Source organism: Hemiscyllium ocellatum, chromosome 40 (genome assembly GCF_020745735.1).
Source record: "Hemiscyllium ocellatum isolate sHemOce1 chromosome 40, sHemOce1.pat.X.cur, whole genome shotgun sequence".
NCBI lineage: Eukaryota > Metazoa > Chordata > Chondrichthyes > Orectolobiformes > Hemiscylliidae > Hemiscyllium > Hemiscyllium ocellatum.
Genome location: NC_083440.1, coordinates 13,357,401 through 13,381,784, shown reverse-complemented (window position 1 = coordinate 13,381,784; position 24,384 = coordinate 13,357,401). Strand labels below are relative to the sequence as shown.

Genomic DNA, 24,384 nt, shown 5'->3' with positions numbered 1-24,384 from the left:
TGGGAATTGGGGCTATGAATGAGTGCTAATGCTGAAAAAAGCACATGCCATGACAGGACCTGGGCTGTTCGGAGGTGGACATGGAGGAAGCTTTTCAGGCTTTAACATTATTGAACTTGATGTTGAGTCCTAAAGGCTACAGGGTCCACAAGCGGAAAATGGGATGTTGTTCTTCCAGATTATGCTGAGCTTCGCTGGAACACTGCAGCAAGCCTGAGAAAGAGATGTTGGCCAGGGAACAAGAGGGTGGGTAGACGTCGTGGGTAACTGGAAACTCAGGGAACTTTGAGAAATGGGGGCTGCTCATTGAGATCACTCCCTCGGTTTACTGCTTCTGTCCACTGATTCCCTCCGCTGTCTCTGTAAGTCCATAAGGTATAGAAGGAGAGTGAGGCCATTCGTCCCCTCAACCCTGCTCTGCCATTCAATCGTCGCTGATATGTTTTTTAACCCATTCTCCTGCCTTCTGCCCATAACCTTTGATCACCTAACAAATCAAGAACCTATATATCTTAAATACACTCAATGACTCTGCTTCCACATCCTTTCTCTGACAATGAATTCCTTCTCATCTCACTTCCCTTTACCCTGAAGCTGTTTCCTGGGGCCCTTGTCTCCCTAATAATGGAAACTTTTTTCTCCATGTCCATTCTATCGAGGTTTTTCAGCGTTCGGCACATTTCAATTGGATTTCCATTCATCCATCTGAACTCCATTGGGTACTGTTCTCGAGTCCTCAATTGCTTCTCAAATGACAAACATTTAATCCCCAGGATCATTCTTGTCAACATGCACTGGACCAAATGTCCATACACTCTTCCTTAGATATGTGCCCAGAACTACTCACAATATTCCAAATACAGCCTGACGTTAAACAGACTCAACAACACATCTCTGCTCTAGTACCCAACCCTCTCTGAAATGAACGCTAACATTGAATTTGCCTTCCTAACTACCAACCGAACCAGCACGTTAACCTGAAGGAAAACGTGAACTTGCACCAACAAGTCCCTTTGAGCTTCAGATTTCTGAAGCCTTTCCCCATTCAAAAAGTACCTAACGATGTGCATAGCCACATAGGCAGAGTCAGGCAAACCGCATGCAGGTATTCATCTCTCACAAAATTGCGGGGGGGGGGGGGGAATGTTTCTAAGATATCATCTTCATTTTGATCCCTTCTCACACTCTTCTGCTCGTTCCGTCTGTTTATTTTTAAGATCCACTTCATCCCGCAACTTTCCCTCTGGCCCTTAAATCTGGAGGATTTGAGTATAAGGATGCAGAAATTATGCTGCAGTTATGCAAAATCCTGGTTCGAACCCGCTTGTGTACTGTCAGCAGATTTAGGAATTACACCTCAGGCAGGATGTATTGGCCTTGGAGGGTGTACAACGTAGGTTTATAAGAATTATGCCTGAACTCCAGGGATGAAAAGAGATGACACACATTTTGTCTGCTTTCTCTAGGACTTAGAAATGTAAGGGATGATCGAGTGCAGTTTGAAGCTATTAACAGAGTAAATAAAGGTGAACGATTTCCTTTGGTTGTAAATTGTAAAATGAGTCTGAGAATTAGTGACAGATCATTCAGGGGAGATGTTCGGAAGCACTTCTACACACAATGACTAGTAGAGGTTTGGAACTCTCATCCACAAATAGCAATGGATGCAGGGTCAGTTCTTAATTTTGGTAAATCGTCAGACATCTTTGGTGCATCTAAGTCACTGATGCTAATTCCCTTCCTCCCCTCACCGACCCCCCACCCACACCTCCCTTGACTCAAGTCCATCCTAGTTCTGGCTGTGATTATAAGTCTTTCTATCTAACCAGCCTTGCTCTCTTTCTTTGTCAGATTCAGTTGTTTCAAAGCGATTGGCTGGCATGAGGTCAGCTGTGGTTTCCCTCATTATCACCATAACTCAGTGTGTCCTGTTCTCGATATCGGCAACTATTCCCATCCTGGAGGTTCAGTATGTGTCCTTTATCCTACAAGTGATCAACCATTCCTTCCTATACGGGGGAGATGCTGCATTCATCAGCATTGTGTAAGTCTAGCCTCCATTATTTGGTGGGAAATCTTTCTTTCCGAGTAACAATGGGGAGGCAATGGCCTCGTGGCATTGTCATCTGACTACCGATCCAGAAACTCATGTAATATTCTGAGGACCCAGGTTCGAATCCTGCCGTGGCAGATGGCAGAATTTGAATTCAATAAAAATAAGCCTGGAATTAAAGATCTCCCAATGACCATAAAAAAATTGTCGAATGTCAGGAAAACAAAATTGGCTGACTAACGCCCTTCAGGGAAGGCATCCATGAGGCCCCACAGGCGATTGACTCTCAACTGTTGTCTAAAATGGCCCAGCAAGCCCTTCAGTTGTACCAATTGTTCAGCCTACACCATCTGGGCTACAGCAGTAGCTTGCCACCACGTTCTCAGGACCAACTATGGATGGGAAATAAATGGTTATCCAGCAATGGCCATCTCCAATGAGCAAATAACACAAAAAATGCCTCCCAGCCGGTTCGGTCTGTGATTGGGAATGACGTGGTTAAGATGGTGCAGTGGTAATGTCAGCTGACTAGTCATCTTCTCCATTTCTCTGGGCCCATGCCACTCCGCCAACGCTCTAGATCCTTGGCACCATCAGGGCGAGGAAGGGAGCGTGAACTTGTGCCCCATCTGGCACCTTTGTAATGCATACTTCTCTAACTCACCAATGCTCCTTTACCAACACGTTCCAAACCAGTCAACTCTGTCAGCACAATGGAAATGATCAGCAGACGCATTGGAGCATCACCCACAAGTTCACTATTCCTGTCAAATCCCAAAAACCTTCCTTCCTAATAGTAGGTAGATGGAATAATGAAGAAGCCGTTTGATAGACTTTCCTTTATTGTTCAGAGTATTGTTTACAGGGGTTGGGAGGTCATGTTGCAGCTGTACAGGACATTGGTTAGGCCGCTGTTGGAATGTTGCATACAATTCTGGTCTCCTGCCCATCTGAAAAATGCCGTGAGACTTGAAAGGGTTCCGAAAAGATTTACAAGGATGTTGCCAGGTTTGGATGATTTGAGTTACAGAGAGAGGCTGGGGCTGTTTTTTCCTGGAGCGTTGGAGGCTGTGGGGTGACCTTATAGAAGTGTATAAAATCATGAAGGGCATGGATAAGATAAATAAACAAAGTCGTTATTCCAGAACTAGATGGCATAGGTTTAGGATGAGATGGGAAAGATGTAAAAGAGGCCTAAGTGTCAACTTTTTCACTCAAAGGGTGGTACGTGTATGGAATGAGCTGCCAGAGGAAGTGGTGGAGGCTGGTACAATTGCAATAGTTAAAAAGCATCTGGATGGGTATATGAATAGGAAGGGTTTGGAGGGATACGGACCGGGTGCTGACAGGTGGAGCTAGTTGGGTTGGGATATCAGGTCGGCATGGACGAGTTGGACTGAAGGGTCTGTTTCCATGTTGTACATCTGTGTGAATCCATGAATCTACTGCCAGTGTATCATGGCTGGTGTGCAATGGCGCCAAAGCATGAGTTAAATTCCCGTACAACTGAGGTTACCATGAAGGTCTTGCCTTTGCAAATTCTCCACTCACCTGAGGCTTGCTGACCCTCACAATCAATCACCTCGCAGTAACGAAGGACCCAGCCCGTGTATGGTGGCTTGACCTTTACCCCATCACGAGGCGTACCATGGATTAAAAAAGTAGACCCCATCACCATCTTAAAGACAATGAGTGACTGGCAATAGACCTTGTACCTGCCAACTGATGCCCATTAAAGGTGCATTAAGTGAATCAAAGAATCTGATTTTGAAATGTTGTCTCAGTGATAGTGACACTGAGAGCCATCATCGGATATTGTGGAAACAAACAGGACGGGAAGGAAGCCATTCTACCCTTACTTGGCGTCAATGTGATTGTGGATCCTCAACAATGTGTTTGCAAGATGCTCAACTCGAGGTCAACTAAGGGGTGGGGGGGTGGGGGGGGGGGGGTACGAAACAAAGGTTGCTTCCACACTCTAGGGATTCTACAAGATGAGTTGATTGCTTAGAATCCCAACAGTATAATCTATGCAAGAAGCCTCTACTTGAAAAATCGCTTGAACCCACGGTCCCTTGAATAGTTGATCGAAATATAAAGCAATGTTTTAGCCAGAGAGGGATATGGTAATAAAATTTATTGTGAAATGTAAGTTTTTGGGCTATTGTGCAAATACAAGCATGGGATGCCAGATAAACTGACGACAATGTAAATGTTTTAGTAACCAAATGACTTAAAAGGTGTGGTTGGCAGTTTGCGTGAAAATAATGCTCAGCTAAATGTACCTGTCCCTGATTGCACTGGAAAGGGGAGTTTAACCAGGATGGCGCTTTGGCTGAAGAGTTTCAGTTATGGAGAAAGGTTGGACAGATTGGGATTGTATTCCTTGGAACAGAGGAGAGTGAAGGGGGACAGAATTGAGGTGTATAAAATCATGAGGGGCATAGCTAGTGTCGACAGGAAGAAACTATTCCCCCTTGACAGAAGGATCAATAAACAGAGGGAACAGATTTCAAGTGAGGGAGCAGGAGGTTTAGAGGAAATGCAGGGAAATTTCCTTCATTCAGAGGATGGGGTGGGAATGTGGAACTTGCTGCCTGTAAAGGTGGGAGAGGCAGAAACCCTCATCACATTGAAGAAGGATTTAGATGTGCACATGCCAAGGCAAACAAACCAATGGGTGAAAGTGCTGGGAAATGGGATTAGAATAGGTAGCTGGTGGTTTTTGACCAGTGCTGATTTGAAAGGCAAAAGAGCTTTAGGTGCTAGAAGTCTTCATGATTCTATGGCAGGCTGATAGTGAACATCTTGCTTAATGTCATTCTCTGATTCGTTTCCTTCATTCCTGTTCTTTCTTGTTCCCTTCAGGTACCCTTCCTGTCATTTCGGGAAAATCTATGGCGTGGGACAGACTCTCTCAGCATTTATTTCGCTGCTTCAGTACCCTTGCTTCGCACTGATCCAGGGACCCTTGAATAATAACCCTCTCTTTGTGAGTGTGTGCCACCAATCAGGATTTTCAGATCCCCTCTGTGAATATTCCTGAAAAAGCCAAGGGTCAAATATGAAACACATATGAGGCATGTTCTGAAGTATCAGACTTGGAGTGTGAGGGCGTGTCACAGAAGATGGGGAAGGCACAGAGAGTGCGGGAAGACACAAGATGGAGAAAAAGAGGAGAGATGGAACAGAAGAAAAGATCGAGATTTGAACTAGAGAATGTAGAGTGAGAGAAATTGAGAGGAGGTGAGAGTAGAGGGAGAGAGGAGTGAAGAATATGGGGAGGAGAGAGACAAGAGTTGACGGGGAGAGAGAGAGAGAGAGAGATAGGGTGTATAGAGTTGATTGAGAGAGCGAGGACATAGAAAGAAAGAATAGGTTTGGAAATGGGAGAGAGAGGAGAGAGTGAAGGGAGACAGAGGGACAGAGAAGAGAAAGGGGGAGGAACGAAGAGAGCACAGGGAGAGAGAATGAGGCAATAAGAGAAAATCGAGGGAGATCAGGAGAGAGAGAATGTTGAAATGATGAAGGAGTGAGAGGTGAGAAAAAGGGATTTGGAAGTGGAAAGCATGAAAGGAGGAAGAGGGAAATAGGAATGAGAAAGAGACTGAGGAGTGAGGTTGGATAGCGAGAAGGGGAAGGGCAGAAATCCCAAAGAGAGAGCGAGGGCACGAAAGAGTGAGAAAGAGAGAGAGAAAGAAAGAGGGAGATGCAAAGATAAATAAAGTGAGGAGGGGAATGAGTAGAGTGTCTCTGACGCCACTATTTCAAAATAGAATTGAACGAGAAGTCTCTTCTAGTTTCCAAAAGGTGAAGACCGATGTGTAGCTGATCTCACACCCTCTTTGTTATCCGTCCGGACCTCTAAAAGGAATATAATACTGAGACCCAGAATTAGAAGACAGCAGCTGTGCTCAATGTAAATTACTCATTTATGACACTTGAATTTTGTGTTTAATTTAGGAAGATAATGACTGCTATACAAAGGAAACTGCAAAGATTTACAAGAATTCTGTAGACAAAGGATTTCAGTCTGGGTCAGGCAGGAGATCTGGGGTTGTTTTCCGGAGGCAAATAACCTTCACAGAAGAATCCACTTAAATCATCGTAATATTAAGCACAGGCAAACAAGAGAAACAAATACAACTTGTCAATAGAACAGAGAACAAGAAATTTACCAGGATGTTATCTGGGCAGGAGAGTCTCAGTTATTACGAGAGTTTGGGCAGACTGGGGCTGTCTTCCTAAGAGCAGATAAGACAGAGAGGGGACATGATTTTGATGGATAAAATAATGAGGTGCAAAGATAGGGCAGAAATATTTCCCTTTGACAGAGGGATCAATGACCCAGGGCATGGATTTAATGTAAAGGGTCAAGGGTTTTAAAGGGGATGGGAGGAAATGTTTTTCACCCAGAGAGTGGTGAGAATGTGGCACCCACTGCCTTAATGGTGGGAGAGGCAGAAACACTCATCACACTGAAGAGGTAATTAGATATGCACTTGCGATGCAGAGGTAGATAAGGCTATGGGCCAAGTGATAGGAAATGGGATTGGAATAGTTAGGTGGTTGGTTTTGACTTGCACAGATTTGATGGGCCGAAGAGTCTTCTTTGTGTTGTAGTCCTCAATGACTTTCGGAAAAGACAGGTTGATGATTAAGCAAGCATAAGGAAGAATTAAGAGATGAAATAGCACATTGTCTTCCTGAGTACATTATTTGAACTAATATGCGACACAGGTTCAATATCATCTCACACTGAATCACTACAGTGCATAAAGAGGCCATTCAGTCCATCAAGTCAACACCGATCCTCCAAAGAGAATCCAACCCAGACCAACCACCACCCAACCTATGTACTTACATTTCCCATGGCTAGCCCACCTAGCCTGCACACTATGGGCAATTTTTCATGGCCAATCCAACTGAACTGCACATCTTTGGACCATAGGAGGAGACTGGAGCACCCAGAGGAAACCTACACAGACACAGAGAGAACTTGTAAACTCCACTCAATCAGTCATGGAAGGGTTAATTGAACCCAGGTCCCTGATGCTGCGAGGTAGCAGTGCTAACCATTATGTACACTGCCATTCCAGCTCAAAGCAAATAGATTGAAATGATAGAAAGTAAAACCTAGCAGTGATTGGAACAAATCGGATTTCCTTTTGGAAACTGCAGGAAAAATACATGGGAAAAGATGGCGTTCTCCTACACTGCATCTTTCTATTGTTTCAGGAAAGGAAGATCGAGATTGAATGCATTGGGATACTCTCATTGTTGTGAACTTTTCTCTCCATTTTGATGCAGGTGAACATTGGATTCATCGTTCTGGTAATCCTAACCTACACACATCCCTTAAACCTGTACCTGCACTGGCGACAGGAACTCCAACAAAGCAGAACAAAACAGAATCCCCAAGCTGGGGTCAAAATACAGGGAGATGAGCTGACGAAGGACACAGATGTCTAAGCTGCTCGCCCGTTACCCATTATGTGTGTGTCGATCTATCTGTCTATGTTTGTACATCAGTCTGTGTGTATCTGTGTGACAGTATGTGTATGTGTGTGACTGTGTGTGTGTATCTGTTGTCCCTGTGTGAATCTCTATGTATATGTGATAGTATGTTTATTTCTGTGTGTGTGTGTATGTATGTGTGTCTGTGTGCACATGTGAGAATCAATATGTGCCTGTGGGTGTGGTTTGAATTTAGTAGGGTAAGGCTGTGCAGGCTGAGGGCTGCAGTTTGGATGTAGACAAGGAGGGCTTTGGGAGGAAAGTGGAGCCTGGGAACTCACAGAGGTGTGGTGTGCAGTGCAGAGGGGTTAGGTGGATGAGGTGACGATGTGGAGGTTGAGTCTTCACATGGTGGGGGGTAAGACTGCTTGTGACAAGGTGGTTGTGAAGTTTGGATGTGAAGTAAAGTACAGAATGAAACCTATGCCAAGCCAATCATTTATTTGAAAGTATCAATGACAAAACCTTTCGATTCTGATTATATCAGGAGTTGCACTATTCTGTTATAGATTGTATTTAAGCCGTTCAGTAATTAATAAACAGTGTTATCCATTTTGAAATGTTTGTTTTTGTTTAGTCTGGGGATCACCCAATACCAATGCCCCTCTACTCTCTCCTTCCACTGTTATTTCTCTTTCTCTCTTATCCCTTGTAGTTACCTCTCACTATTCTCCCTCTTCCTTATTCCCCTTCCTTCACAAACCTCTCTGCAACTAACCCCCCCCACCCCCCCATTCTTTCGGATCGCCTTTGGTTCTTCGTTTTCTCTCTCTCCTACATCTGTCATTGTCGCCAATTCAACTTTCTCCCCCGATTTCCATTCTTCTTGCTGTCCCCTTCTCTCACCATTCATGCCTCTGCCTCTCTTTCATTCTCGCTTCTGTCTTCTCTTCCCATCTCATCTCCCAATTCCCTGCCTTTCACAATATACTTCCTATTGCTCGCTCCCACTTTAATGATGCATCTCTCCCTTCCTGTTTTATCCCATCCCCTTCTCTCCCTCTCTATGTTTCTATAGCAGCACTTTCTCATCTCTCCATTGCACATCTCTGTAGATCTTCGCTCGTCCAAATCACGTTCCCAACATTTATAGCTGTATCATTCTGTCCAGTGAGTGACCCGCTTTTTTATGAATGGTGGAATTGTCTTCAGAAGTATCCTGCAGGAATGAAATCCAATTCTCTGGTTGCAAAGTCATAATCCTGGACCACCCCCCCCCCCCCCCCCCCCCCCCCATCGCCCCACACCTCCCCTACCCACCAAAACCTGTCCAGCATTCACAAAATACAAGTAAGGAGTGTGATGGAATACTCCTCATTTGTTTGAATGGGTGCAACTCAAATAACACTCAAGAGGCTTGACACCATTCAGGACTCAGCAGTTGATTGGCCCTACATCCACAAACATTCACTCCCACCATCACTGATCGTCTGTAGCAGCAATGTATACTATCTACAAGATGCACAACAGAAATTAACGGAATATCCTCAGACAGCACCTTCTAAACCCATGACCACTTTCATCTAAAAAGGTCAAGGGCAGCAGATACTTGGGAACACCACCACTTGCGAGTTTCCCTCCAGGTCACTCATCATCCTGACTTGGAAATATATCACTTGGAAATTGCTTCACTGTCTCTGGGTCAAATTCCTGGAATTCCCTCCCTAAGGGGAACACAGAGCACATGGATGGCAGCAGTTTAAGAAGGCAGCTCACCCACCCCCCCCCCCCCCCCCCCAACCTCCTCAAGTGGGCAATGAGCGCAATAACAGTTGGGCTTAGCCAGTGACGCCCACATCCCACGAGTGAAAAAAATAATAATTTTGATGAGATCCTGCCTCTTCCCAAACGCAAACCAGCAGATGGGTGTCATTGAACACACAACAAGTCTCTCAAAAGTGGGAGAGATGCAGTACCAAACTCTAAACTTCTCTCCCTCCACAATATTAAAGTTGAAAGTGTTATAAAATGACTAATGAGAAGGCATGAGAGAAACATGGAAACAAAATGGAACATTCTGGAAATGTCCAGCAGATTAGACAGCAGCTGGAGGGAGTGCTCATGAGAGCATATTAGGTTCATATCCCTTGTTATCCCTGGTCATTGAGGTCTCATTACGGGGAACGAAGTATATTTTCCAAAACATCATCATGAATCTGGACTGAACATGAGTTTGCAGCATTATTGCCATGCTTTGGGCATTTTGCTCTTCCTGATAATCAGAACAAACTCAATTCTCTTTCAGACCATGGTGAACATGTAAATTGCGTGTCGCACTTCTCTCTTTGGAGTGAGCACACACTTGTGCATCTTTAACAGTGTTACAACGGTGGCTGGCTTCTTCGATTCAGCCTTCAGCCCGTTCAGGTTGCCGTCCGTCCAGTAATGTATTGGTCACGTCTGGGAAAACGCTGGGAGAAATCAAATGGACGTCATTGTAATGCCACAGTCCTGTGAGACACTGATTTCGATAGTGGGGAGTCTTCAGTCAAGTCATTACACAGTCCTGCTAGTCGTGTGTTACCACGCAAAAAACAATGTTTGTAAGTGTAACTGGGCATCCACACAGCAGTAGCACACCCAAGTGGGCAATCGAAGCACTACGATGAGATCGTGGAAAGTCGTGAATAAAACATACAACAATGGATTTTTAAAAATATGTCTTGAAGTTCAGCATCATAGGGTCATGTTGGATGGTCCTCTGAGTGTCAAAATCCTGCTCTGCCTCAAAATGCCTAAACAACAATCCTGGTTTATGTATCCAGAGGGAGCCATGGTGTCTGCAACTTTGGTGTTCTTACAGCAAACACCCTGACGTTTTGTGGGTCTCCTGCTGCAAAGGAAATGCAATCCAAACAATTGTCATGTTTCTGCACAGAATCTTTCATTCGATTTATTATTAGCACATGCACCAAGATACAGTGAGAAGTATTGTTTTATGTGTTATTCAGGCAGATCATACCACATGAACTGACATCAGGGTAATAGAGCCGACAACAGAATTCAGTATTACAGCCACCATGGTATAGAGAGAGCGAGAGAGAGATCAGCTGTAATATTTTGAGAGGTTCACTCAAAAGTCTGATAACAGCAAGGAAGGTGTTGTTCTGGAAACTATTTGTTCGGTAATTTTAACATTTGTATCTTCTGTCCAAAAGAAGAGGGTGGAAGAATGTATAACTGGGGTGAGGGTGTGTTTGACTATGTTGGCTGCTTTCCCGAGACAATGGGTTGTGTAGATAGAGTCAACTGGGGGAGTTGAAAATGTGTTGCTGGTTAAAGCACAGCAGGTTAGGCAGCATCCAAGGAATAGGAAATTCGACGTTTTGGGCATAAGCCTTTCATCAGGAATCTTTACCTGGGGGGTGCAGTGAGAGAGAGACTCACTGAAATCCTTGTAGAGGGAGGAAGAGAGCTTCTTCAAGGAAGGCATCCTTGCAAGAGGATTCGCAGTAGGTTAAAATCTTCAGGTAAAAAATGAGGTCTGCAGATGCTGGAGATCACAGTTGAAAATGTGTTGTTGGTTAAAGCACAGCAGGTTAGGCAGCATCCAAGGAATAGGAAATTCGACGTTTCGGGCATAAGCCCTTCATTAGGAATCAATTGAGGGAGGACTAGTTTGTTTGATGGACTGGGATGTGTTCATGACTCTCTGCAGTTTTTTTGTGGTAGTGGGAAGAGCAGTTGCCAAACTGTGGTGTGATGCATCCAAATAGGATGCTTTCATTGGTGCATTAATGCAAAGTGGTAACACATTGACGACATGTCGAATTTCCTGAGCTTCCTGAGGAAGTAGAGGCATTGCTGCACTTTCTTGACTGTAGCATCAATGTGGATAGTCTAGGACAGAGTGTTGGTAATTGTTAGTTCCAGAAGGATGATACGTTTGACCATTCTCCACCTCAGCACCACTGATGAAGACAGTGGTGTGCCCTCCACTCCACTTGCTGAAGTCAATGACCAGATCTTTGGTTTTCCTAATGTTGGTGGAGAGACTGTTGTCTTGCTAACTTTGATGGTGAGATTGTTCTCTTGCTGGTGTTGATGAGGAGACTCTTGTCTTGCTGATGTTGGTGAAGCGAGTGTTCTCTTGCTGATGTTGGTGGAAGACTGTTGTCTTGCTGACATTGATGGAAGACTGTTGTCTTGCTGATGTTGATAAGAGACTGTTGTCTTGCTGATGTTAGAGGAGAGACTGTTGTCTTGCTGACATTGATGGAGAGACTGTTTATTGCTGATGTTAGTGGAGAGGCTGTTGTCTTGTTGATGTTGATGAGGCTGTTCTCTTGCTGATGTTGGTGGAGAGACTGTTGCCTTGCTGACGTTGATGGAGACACTCTTGTCTCATAGTGCTCATAATTATGCTGATTATGGCAGCCATCTGCCCCTCTGCAAAATACTCTTTCTCACCTGGCAAATCCCCCTCAAATCTGTGCACAGGACGTGTTCCTGATCTTTCCTGCTTGTCAGCCTTCCCGAGCTGCAAGTTGAACTCAGTGTTGTATGCACGTGCTCTCCTCTGTCTCTCCTATTAGCTGTGGAGGTAGACATTTATGGAGTAGACATACAGCAAGGTTAACATGACAATGAATTTGAGAATTGGCTGCCTCTGCAAGGTTACAACAAGTAAAATAAAATGAGAGAGCGAGTCTCCAAGTCGAAGTCATCTCACACAACTCTCATCAACCAAGTAACCCAAACTGAACTCATCCCATTCACCTGCATTTGGTCAATTTTCCTCTAAACCCTTCCTATTCATGCACCTTTGCCTATTAGGGATCAGCTGGACAATCTACCCAATCTGCCTCTGTTAGTTTTTTTGCAAGAGCTATCTACTGGACTCCACTGAACATTATTGCCCTCATCCCCAAATCATTTGGAGTTTACTGGAATTTTCAATTGTTATAATTTTCTTGCTTTTTCATGTCCCTGTTTGAATACTGTACTTATAACTCTCATCCCCTTCCAATTAATTTCAAATCACCATCATTCATTCCTTGTACAGATGCATCATCAAGTCACCTCTGCTTCGTCTTCTGAATTTGTTGTCCTGCTTCTAATTAACATGGAAACACCATCATCAGTAGAAACAGTTTCTCCTCACTGTTCCTGTTAAAATATCCCAATTTTTTTCAAACACCCCATTAAGCCTTCTCTCTCATTTATCTGTGCCAGAGAACAATAGTACCTTTCTTCATACAACTCCACATCCTCATTTGTGACTGCATTCACTTACACATGTTCATTAAAGACTCTGCATCATTTCTAGTCTGCACAGTGATGTATATTCTCCCACAGAAAGGGGCATGCTATTAGAGTGAGCTTGAGCTTAACTCGTACCTTATCAGCTGGTACTCTCGAGAAATTAGCAAAGGAATGATATACTTTAAATAATGTGATAGAACATAGAACATAGAACAATACAGCACAGAACAAAACATTTGTCCAAACTTAAGCATCTATCCATGTACCTATCCAATTGCTGCTTAAAGGTCACCAATGACTCTGACTCTACCACTCCCACAGACAGTGCATTCCATGCCCCCACCACTCTCTGGGTAAAGAACCTACCCCTGACATCCCTCCTATACCTTCCACCCTTCACCTTAAATTTATGTCCCCTTGTAACACTCTGTTGTACCCGGGGAAAAAGTCTCTGACTGTCTACCCTATCTATTCCCCTGATCATCTTATAAACCTCTATCAAGTCACCCCTCATCCTTCGCCGTTCCAATAAGAAAAGGCCTAGCACTGTCAACCTATCCTCGTATGACCTATTCTCAATTCCAGGCAACATCCTTGTAAATCTCCTCTGCACTCTCTCCAAAGCTTCCACATCATTCCTAAAGTGAGGCGACCAGAACTGCACACAGTACTCCAAATGTGGCCTTACCAAGGTCCTGTAAAGCTGCAACATCACCTTACGACTCTTGAATTCAATCCCTCTGCTAATGAACGCTAATACACCATAGGCCTTCTTACAAGCTCTATCCACCTGAGTGGCAACTTTCAAAGATCTATGAACATAGACCACAAGATCTCTCTGTTCTTCCACCTTACTAAGAACCCTACTGTTAACCCTGTATTCCGCATTCTTATTTGTCCTTCCAAAATGGACAACCTCATACTTGACAGGGTTGAATTCCATCTGCCACTACTCAGCCCAGCTCTGCATCATATCTAAGTCCCTTTGCAGCTGACAACAGCCCTCCTCACTATCCACAACTCCACCAATCTTCGTATTGTCTGCAAATTTACTGACCCACCCTTCAACTCCCTCTTCCAAGTCAATAAAAAAGTTATAAACAGCAGAGGACCCAGAACTGATCCCTGCAGAACTCCACTCATAACTGGGCTCCAGGCTGAATATTTACCATCTACCACCACTCTCTGACTTCGACCAGTTAGCCAGTTCTCTATCCAACTGGCCAAATTTCCCACTATCCCATGCCTCCTGACTTTCCGCATAAGCCTACCATGGGGAACCTTAACAAATGCCTTACTAAAATCCATGTACACTACATCCACTGCTCTACCCTCATCCACATGCTTGGTCACCTCCTCAAAGATCTATCATATTGTTCGAGTATTTATATGCAAACAAAGCATACTCTCTGCATTACATTGCTCTTACTTACTGTGTATTTTTACATTGATTGTCAGAGGTGTGTTGATGGTTTAACTTCAATTTTTCATAGATTCAGGACTCCTAAACACCTGGGATTGGCGTCATCATGGAAAGCAGCCCAATAACAAAGGCATCACAAATTCCACTCACGGACTGTCTTTCTGTGTGTCAACCTGTAAGTGTCAGTGTTTTTTCTCTCTCTCTCTCTCTCTCTATCTCTCTCTGTCTTTCATGCTGTCTGTCTCTTGAAATTTCTGATGAAGGGCCACAGCCCGATACATCAATTCCCCTGCTCCTCGGATGCTGCCTGACCTGCTGTGCTTTTCCAGCAACACTCTCTCAACTCTGATCTCCAGCATCTGCAGTACTCACTTTCTTCTAGGTGATTTCAACCTGATTGCGAAGCCTATTCCAAGGATGACCACCTTGACAAAGTTCTCCACCTCTCCTGCAAAGATCTCAGTGAGTCCTTCTCTCACTGTACTCCCCAAATCATCTCCTCTGGACTCATTCCTGATAAAGGGCTCCGGTCCGAAATGTGAATTCTCCTGCTCCTCAGATGCTGCCTGACCTGCTGTGCTTTTCCAGCAACACACTCTAGACTCTTGAAATCTCCCTAGTCATACAGTCAGACAATATGTAAACAGATCTTTTGATCTAACTCCTCCTCACTGACCAGTTATCACAAACTGGACTAATCCCATTTACCTACATTTGGCCCATTTCCCTCTAAACCTTTCCTATTGATGTACCTGTCCAAATATCTTTTCAAAGTAGTAATTGTATCTGCATCTAACACTTCCTCTGGCAGCTCTTTCCATACATGCACCATTCCCTGTTTAAATAAGTTAGCCCTCAGGTCCATTTTAAATCTTTCCCCTCTCACCTTAAACCTATGCGTTCCAGTTTTGGACTACCCCACCCAAGGGAAAAGACCTTGGATATTTAGCCAATCCATATTCCTCCTGATCTTATAAACACCTATAAGGTCACCCCTCAGCCCCCGATGCTCCAGGGGAAATATCTACCTGAGGGTCTGGTCAAGAAAAAGGAACAATTGGGATTGAGTGAATCCCTGGAATATTATAGGGACAGTAGGAGTGCACTTGAGAGGGAAATCAAGACGGCAAAAATGAGACATTCTACAGGTAGCTGTAGAAGGGTTATACCTGAAAAGCTGACTTCTTCACCTCCTGATGCTGTCTGGCTTGCTGTGCTCCTTCAGCCTCTTCCTTGTCTAAATGAGGTAGCTTTGGCAAATAAGGTTAAGGAGAATCCAAAGAGATTATAAAGTACATTAAGTAACTAGGGAGAAAATAGGGCCCCTTAAAGATCAACATTGTGCAGCACCACAGGAGATGGGTGAGATAGTCTTTACCATACAAACTAATTGTGTTTGTCTCTTCAATGACAGCTGAATCTCACATTCAGAGAGCATGCATGTGTGGGAGAGAGTATGCATGTGTGACAGAAAGAGAGTGTGCACATACGATATAGTGTATGTGAGAATCAAAGAATGTGCATGAGTGTGAAAGACTGTGTGCGTGTGCAAGAGAGAAAGAGAGTGCATGCATGCATTAGAATGCATGTGCACATGGGAAAGAAAGCAGGTGTGTGTAAGAGAAATAGAATGTGTGCCTGCGTGAATGTGTGCAGGTGCAAGAGAGAAAGAGTTTTCATGTCAGCGAGAAAGAGTGTGCACGCACATGAGAAACAGTGTGTGCATGTGAGAGAGAGTGCTTGTACACGAGTAAGATAAAGAGCACATGTTTAGGAGAGACTGTTTGTGCATGAGAGAAAGAGACTGTGGGCATGCATGTGAAAGAGAGTGAACACGTGTGTGCAAGAGAGAGTGTCTGAGTATGTATGCGCCAGAGAGAATGTGTGTGCAATCGAGACGCAGAGTGAGAGAGAGAGAAAGAACGTACACGCATGCAAGAAAGAAAAAGTGTGTGTGAGTGAAAGACTGAATGAGATGTGCAAGTGTGGGTGTGTACACGTGTGAGAGAGCAAGTGAATGAGAGTGATGGACAGTTTATGGCCAGTGGATTACTGGGATAGAGACACAAGCACATGGATTACACACAATTACACTGTGGAGTGACAGCATTGACACGGAAACTGTGCACTCAGATGTTTACACGCACACACACAAGCTTGGTCTCTCTTTCACAAACACACACACACACACTTACACGCAAAGATATTTGTGTGACAATATTTGAGCTCAGACCCTCACTGATTTTCCCTCCTCCGACAAAACCTGTGTATAGTGCCGATGAAATCCCCAGTCCTGTGTTGGGGGTGAAATATGTGTGTGTGGTGGGGGAGGGGGTTGGGGGGTGGTGGGGGGTGTGGGGTGGGCAAGAGACGATGGCATGAGGCAGAGAGGGGGAAATGTGGGTGCTGAGAGGCAGGCTTTTGATCAATGTCTTATGTTCCCAAACTCTGCAAACATTTTTGAGAAAGGGAATCGAGGAAGGAAATAAGAATTTGAAAATCAAGTTAGAAATGGCTGCATAGGGAAAGACAGATAGAGACAGAGAGATACAGGGACAGAGAGAGAGAGAAATAGAGACAGGCAGACAGACAGACAGGTAGGGTCAGAAACAGAGAGTTTGATTCTGGAAACCACACATACACCAGGAAAATCCCAGGAGATCCTCAGCAGATATCTCCCTCTCTTCCCAGCTGTATGTGTGCCTTGGGTTGTCTACTGTCAGGCTTTGAGATGCAAGTGTGGGACCAATGCTTAATATTTTCAAACTGGACTGACATTACGAACAAGCCTTAAAAAAAGAGTTTAACAAAGTAGGAATGCTGATGTCATACTACCCTAGAATTAATATGTCAGAGTCTTAATATCCAACCAGATTCCTGTCCTGGGAATTAACACCTCAATCACACAGAGGCCTCCACAGGGAGCAGACTGATGGATTTTGCAATATGCCAGAGATAGGGGTGGAGTCGACAAACCCCTCACTGAGATTAAATGTGGACAAGAAATTGTCAGATTAATCCTCAAACCCTTTCTTTCTCTCTTTCTCTCTCTCTATTGAGAGTGAGCATCTCTCCCTGTCTGATTGAGATTGTGCGTATGTGTGCATTTGTTTATTAATGTTTCCAGGCTCTGGTTATCTCGTGATTTGTTTGCATTTTGATGTTGCTGTGATGCTATGCAATGCATTGGGGATGGAGATCGGGAAGGGTGGGGGGCGCATTTAAACCTGGGATCTTGGTGTGTAATTTGCATCAAATTTCTCTTTTCCCCCCACTTTCAACTCACCATTTCCCTCTTTTATCTTGAGTAAGTTCTGTTTGGAAAACTGCAAAGTGAAAATCCAAAATTACTTGGGCCAGGAAAAGCTTGGAAAAGAGCAACTTCCAAAGAGGGAGCGCAGTCTGAGACCTGTTTACCTGGCTGCACCCTGTGGGGTCCAGGTGAGTTGTGATCTGTTTATGACCCGAAGTGTCATCTCCTCAGATGGGGATTGGGGGAAGCCTGGTTTGTAGGGGTCTGTGGTTAACTGGGCCCTGTCAGATTGTGGCCCAATCGTTTTTTATAACAGGTTTGAAGTCTGTGGTTGAAGTAACTCGAGCCATAGGATTGTGACACAAACAGATTAACTTCCAGGATCTGGGAGGCAGAAATCCACGAGTTGGGAATTAAACCTAAAATATCTGAACCTCTCAAAAGGCTTGTTATCATGTCAGAGTAATTTGGGTCACAGACAGGGCAGGTTCACTAAAGTTGACATTGTGAGAAAGTGAGTGAGAGAAATAATTGGAAAACGGAAAGCGCGGGAGAAACAGAAGAAAAGGGGGAGAGAGGGAGAGAGGCATTGTGAGATTGTGAAATAAAAATACTCGATTCTGGAGTGACAGGAAATAGTTAAACCAAACCAGCATCACAGAGGGAAATAAAAATGATCAGATTATTGAGCTGCTGCTGCATTGTTGGTGCTTGTGAGATCTTTCTGTGCTTCAATTGCCGCATGTCATTGTTACAGGCAGTGAGTTTTTAATCAGCTAACCTGTTAGTGGGTGGCACAGTGGCACAGTGGTTAGCACTGCTGCCTCACAGCGCCAGAGACCCGGGTTCAGTTCCCGCCTCAGGCAATTGACTGTGTGGAGTTTGCACGTTCTCCCTGTGTCTGTGTGGGTTCCCTCTGGGTGCTCCGGTTTCCTCCCACAGTCCAAAGATGTGTGGGTCAGGTGAATTGGCCAGACTAAATTGCCTGTAGTGTTAGGTTAGGGGTGTGGGTTGGTGTGGACTTGTTGGGCCGAAGGGCCTGTTTCCACACTGTAAGTAATCTAATCTATTTGAAAAGTTTTTCAACATGAGAACTCAACTCGTCGCCCAATATGTTTGGATGTCACTGAGAGATTGTCTGTGTCACTGAGAGGGGAAAACCTGGGATCTAGATGTGCTACACCCCTGTAGGAGTTTTCCCTGCTTTCCTTTTCAACCAATAGAACATAGAACAATACAGCACAGAACAGGGCTTTTGGCTCTCAATGTTGCGCTGACCTGTGAACTATTCTCAGCTCGTCCCCCTACACTATCTCAAAATCATCCAAGTGCTTATCTAAGGATTGTTTCAATCTCCCTAATGCTGCCTCTTTCCTCCAAAGGGATCTTTCTAGTCACTTGAAGATTCAAAGAGAGAGAGTTTAGGACCAGAAAACTTTTGAACAAGAGCTTTCTACAGAGGGGCACACACTCCTGAGGCCTGTTTGACAGGCTGCACCCTGTGAAGCCCAGGTGAGTGTTGTCTGCTTATCATGTCAAGGTTAAATCTCCTCTCTGGGGTTGGGGAGGGACCTCTGGTTAACTGGGTCCTGTAGGATTGTGGCCCTGTCATTTGAAGCCTGTGATAAAAGTAACCAGGGCCTGAGGTTTTAACGAAACACGACAATCCCCAGCGAGTGTCTGACAGACAGAGGACTCCCCAAGAACAGAATTAAAACCTTAAGTGAGAAACTCTCCAAAGAACTGTTCTCTTAGACAAAATGAGATGTATATAGGTGAGTGGGCTAAAATGTGATAGTCACTTAAATAAAACACAGGCTGGCCATTTCAATTCAATTCGCTGAGTCACTGGAAGGGCTTCTCTCTCTTTCTTTCTCTCCAGTTTTCTTTTGCTGAGTTTTCAAGCAAAGAAAACTGTTCCACAGACAACAAAGTGAGCTGTTGTTATTTAAAGTGAGGTGGGGGTGAAGAAAGATTTCAGTGTACAGGATTAAATCGGAGGGAGAGGTATCAGAGATGGAGAGAGAAAGGGAGGAGGAAGATTGATTTAGTTTAGATTGCTTACAGTGTGGAAACAGGTCCTTCAGCCCAACAAGTCCACACCGACCCGTACCCCTAACCTAACACTACGGGCAATTTAGCATGGCCAATTCACCTGACCCGCACATCTTTTGGACTGTGGGAGGAAACCGGAGCACCCGGAGGAAACCCACGCAGACACGGGGAGAATGTGCAAACTCCACACAGTCAGTCGCCTGAGTTGGGAATTGAACCCAGGTCCCTGGCGTTGTGAGGCAACAGTGCTAACCACTGTGCCACCGAGAGCGAGAAAAAGTGAGAGATGGAACAAAGAAGAAAGGGGGAAATGTTTGGAAATGTTAAACAGTAGGATTGGGCCCTTTCTGTCATCCTGGAAACAGATTCAAAACCTTAACCCACATCAGTTAAAAACATGATCTGTCTGTGGTCATACTGCTGCTTGTGGGATCTTGCTGTCTGTGTTTATTCATGTTTCCAGCCTCTGGTCAACTGCTGTGTGGTGATTTCTTTGCATTTTGATTTTGATGGGATGTTATGCAATGCAATGGGAATGGGAGTGCTTTTAAACCTGGGATCTTATTCTGCAATTTTGTGTCAAAGTGATCTCACTCCCCCCTTTCAACTCATTTTTCCTCACTTATATATTGAGGAAATTTTGTTGGGAAAGCTGCAAAGTGAAGATCCAAAATGACTGGGGTCAGGAAAGCCTTGGATAAGAACAACATCCAGGGGTTTTGGCATGATTAGAATAGATTCCCTATAGTGTGGAAACAGGACATTCAGCCCAACAAGTCCACACCGACCCTCCGAAGAGTAACCCACCCAGACCCATTTCCCCCGACTAATGCATCTAACACTGTGGGCAATTAAGCATGGCCAATTCACCTGATCTACACATCTTTGGACTGTGGAAGGAAACCAGAGCACCTGGAGGAAACCCACCCAGACACAGGGAAAATGTGCAAACACCACACAGACAATCATCCGGGGCTGGAAACGAACCCAGATCCCTGGTGCTGTGATGTAGCAGTGCTAACCACTGAGCCACTGGCCACCCTGTATGAGCTTGAGGCCTGAGGCCTGTTCACCAGGCTGCACCCTGAGGGGCCCAGGTGAGTTGTGGTCTGTTTACTACCCCAATGTTTCATCTCCTCGTGGTGGTGGGGGGTGGGGGGAGGGGAGCGGGAGTGGGTGCCTGGTTTGTTAGGGCCTCTGCTTAACTGGGTCCTGTCAGATTGTGGCCCTGTCGTTTTTTTAAATAGGTTTTAAGCCTGGGGTTAAATTAACCAGGACTTTGAGATTGTCACTCAAACAGGTGAGACGCCAGGATTTGGGAGGCAGAATTAAAGCCCCAAATATCTGACCCTCTCTAAAATTTTGTCACAATGTCAGATTCATGTGAGTCACAGAGAGGGCAGGATGATAACATTCATCATGAGAGAAAGAGTGAGAGAAAGAACTGAAAAATGGAAAGCGCGAGGGAAACAGAAGGGGAGAGAGAGAGAGAGACATTGTGAGAATGTAAGAATAACTATAATGTTCGATTCTGGGGTGACGGGAAGTAATTAAACTGAACCAGCATCATGGAGGAAAATAAAAATGATCAGTTTATCGAACTGCTGCAGCGTGGTCACATGTGGGGTCTTGCAGTGCGTCCGTTGCCACAATGCTATTGTAACAGACAGTGAGTGCTTTAATCAGCTAATACGGTATTTCAAAAGTTTTTCAGCATGAAAACCCTACTCAACGGGCGATATGTTTGTTTTTGGATGCCGCTGAGAGACTATCTGTGTCACTGAGAGGGGAAAACCTGAGATTATGCTGTGCTATCTCCCCTTCTGCTTTGCCTTTCAACTATGAGCCTCTTACTGAGATATTCGTATCATCGATAGTCACATGTGAGGTGCCGGAAGGCTGGAGGTTGGCTAACATGGTGCTGCTGTTTAAGAAGGGTGGTAAAGTCAAGCCAGGGAACTACAGACCAGTGTGCCTGACGTCTGTGATGGGCACATTGTTGGAAGGAAACCTAAGAGACAGGATGTACATGTATTTAGAAAGGCAAGGACTGATTAGGGATTGTCAACATGGCTTTGTGCGTGGGAAATCATGTCTCACAGACTTGATTTTTTTCAAGAAGTAATAAAGAGGATTGATGAAGGCAGAGCAGTAGGTGTGATCTATATGGACTTCAGTAAGGCATTTTACAAGGTTCCCCATGGGAGACTGGTGAAGAAGGTTAGATCTCATGGAATACAGGGAGAACTAGCCATTTAGATACAGAACTGGCTCAAAGGTAGAAGACAAAGGGTGGTGGTTTAGGGTTGTTTTTCAGGCTGGAGGCCTGTGACCAGTGGAGTGCTACAAAGGTCGGTGCTGGGTCCACTACTTTTCATTATTTATATAAATAGCTTGGATATGAGCATAGGTGGTATAGTTAGTAAGTTTGTTGATGACACCAAAATGGGAGGTGTAGTGGACAGGGAAGAAGGTTACCTCAGATTACAATGGGATCCTGATCAGATGGGCCAATGGGCTGAGAAGTGGCAGATGGAGTTTAATTCAAATAAATGTGAGAGGCTGCATTTTGCAAAGCAGATCTTAGCAGGACTTATACACTTGATGGTAAGAGTGTTGCTGAACAAGGAGACTTTGACATGCAGGTTCATAGCTCCTTGAAAGTGGAGTTGCAGGTAGATAGGATAGTGAAGAAGGTGTTTGGTATGCTTTCCTTTATTGGTCAGAGTATTGAGTCCAGGAGTTGGGAGGTCATGTTGCGGCTGTAGAGGACATCGGTTAGGCTACTGTTGGAATATTGCATGCAATTCTGGTCTCCTTCCTATCGGAAAGATGTTGCGAATCTTGTAAGGGTTCAGAAAAGACTTACAAAGATGTTGGACGCTTTAAGCTATGGGGAGAGATCGAATAGGCTGGGGCTGTTTTCCCAGGAGCACTGGAGGCTGAGGGGTGACCTTATAGAGGTTTATAAAATCTTGAGGGATATGGATAAGGTAAATAGACAAAGCTTTTGTTCCCTGGATTGGGGGAGTCCAGAACTAGAGGGCATAGGTTCAGGGTGAGAGGGGAAAGATATATAAGAGAACTAAGAGGCAACATTTTCACACAGAGGGTGGTACATGAATGGAATGAGCTGCCAGAGGATGTGGTGGAGGCTGGTGCAATTGCAACATTTAAGAGATATCTCGATGGGTATATGAATAGGAAGGGTTTGGAGTGATGTGGGTCAGGTGCTTGCAGGTGGGACTAGGTTGGGTTGGGATATCTGGTCGACCTGGGCGAGTTTGTTTCCATGCTGTACATCTCAATGACACAAATGTTTCCTCTTTCCTCCCAAAGGAATCTTTCCAGCCACTTGAAGAATTGAAGATTGAGAGAGTTTGGGACCAGGAAACCTTCAAGCAGGAGCTTCCTCCAGAGGAGGACATGGTAAAAAGGCCTATATGACAGGCTGCACAACATGGGGCCCAGATGAATTTTGTCCGTGTGTGATCGCTAGGTTTAATCCTCTCATAGGGTAGACAGAGTGGCGAAGGGGTGGGGGGGGGGTGCGGGGGGGTGGTGGTGATTGGTGGGGGGTAAGGGAGGGTGGGTGGGAGGGTGTGTGTGTTGGGAGCAGGCTTTCTACAGGGCTTCTGGTGAACTGTGTTCTGTTGGACTGCAGCCCTGTCATTTTTAAACCATGTTTGAAACCTGGAGTTAAAGTCACTGAGAGCTTGGGATTGTGATGCAAAGTGGTCAACCCCCCGAATCTGGGAGGCAGGACTCCCCAAAAAAGGAATTAAAACCTTAAATGAGAAACTCTCTCCAAAGATCCGTTCCAATGTCAGAGTAATATGAGATGTGTATAGGCCAAGGGGCTAAAATACGGTAATTGCAGAAATACGATGCGGGCTGGCCATTTCAATTTAATTCACTGAATGGCTGTGAGGGGGTCTCTCTCCATCTTTCTCCCGAGGTTTCTTTTGTTGAGTTAAAGAAAACTTTACCATGTACAACAAAGCCATTGTTATTTTAAGTGGGCGGGGGAGGGTGGAATAAAGATTACAGTGGACAAGATTAAATTGGAGAGAGACATAATAGAGATGTAGAGAGAAAAAAAGAGGGGGAACAGAGACAGAGCAAAAGAAGGGTAGAAAGAGAGAGAGGTCACAGAGAGATATCAGAAATGGAGAGAGAGGGTACAGAGTGAGGTATCAGAGATGTAGAGAGTGAGGCGGGGGAACAGAAAAAGAGAGAGAGAAAGTGAGACCGAGAGTGAGAGGGCAAGCATCTGGTCAACTGCTGTATGGTGATTTTGTGTATTTTGATGTTGCTGTGGTGTTAGGCAATGTAGTAATTATGCAATAATTAAACTTAGAGTAAAAAATGAGGTCTGATGAAGGGCTTATGCTCGAAACGTCGAATTCTCTATTCCTGAGATGCTGCCTGGCCATGCTGTGCTTTGACCAGCAACACATTTGCAGCAATAATTAAACTTAACCAGTATCACAGGGTACAGTGAGAGATTGTGGGAGGCAGAGAGCAGTGGGACTTTGCTATGCTCTTCGTGCCATTGTTACATTTTCTTTCAAATCTATTTTTATTTCTCTCAGTTTGCTTCCCACTGCTCCAAGGAGGACATTGGATTCGTGAGTTGAAACATGGGATGGTGCGGACCCATAGAGAATCAAATCATTTCTGCCATGAGGAATCATTGGACAATAGCTGGAACCAGAGAGAGAACAATCAGAAACGATCTTGTCTCCTTGTCGTCCATTTACACACTCTCACACCCACAGGGAAAGAAAATTGTGGGGTTCAGGCTGTCTATGGGATTTTTACGACAAGGGGCGAGTTCTGGGCTGAGGCAGGGACAAAGGGGCAAAAGGATGGAGG

At 44.7% G+C, this 24,384-nt stretch overlaps 1 protein-coding gene across 1 annotated transcript in view; it reads left to right on the top strand.

Annotated features, from left to right (window-relative positions):
- The window catches only part of LOC132834512 (equilibrative nucleobase transporter 1-like), a 36,098-nt gene extending 28,573 nt beyond the window's left edge, over window positions 1-7,525 (top strand). Inside the window, exons 11-13 of the mRNA XM_060853436.1 lie at window positions 1,858-2,044; window positions 4,922-5,045; window positions 7,364-7,525. Of these exons, the coding sequence (XP_060709419.1) occupies window positions 1,858-2,044; window positions 4,922-5,045; window positions 7,364-7,525 (473 nt within the window). The remainder of the gene's footprint in view (window positions 1-1,857; window positions 2,045-4,921; window positions 5,046-7,363) is intronic.
- The last annotated feature ends 16,859 nt before the right edge of the window (window positions 7,526-24,384 follow it).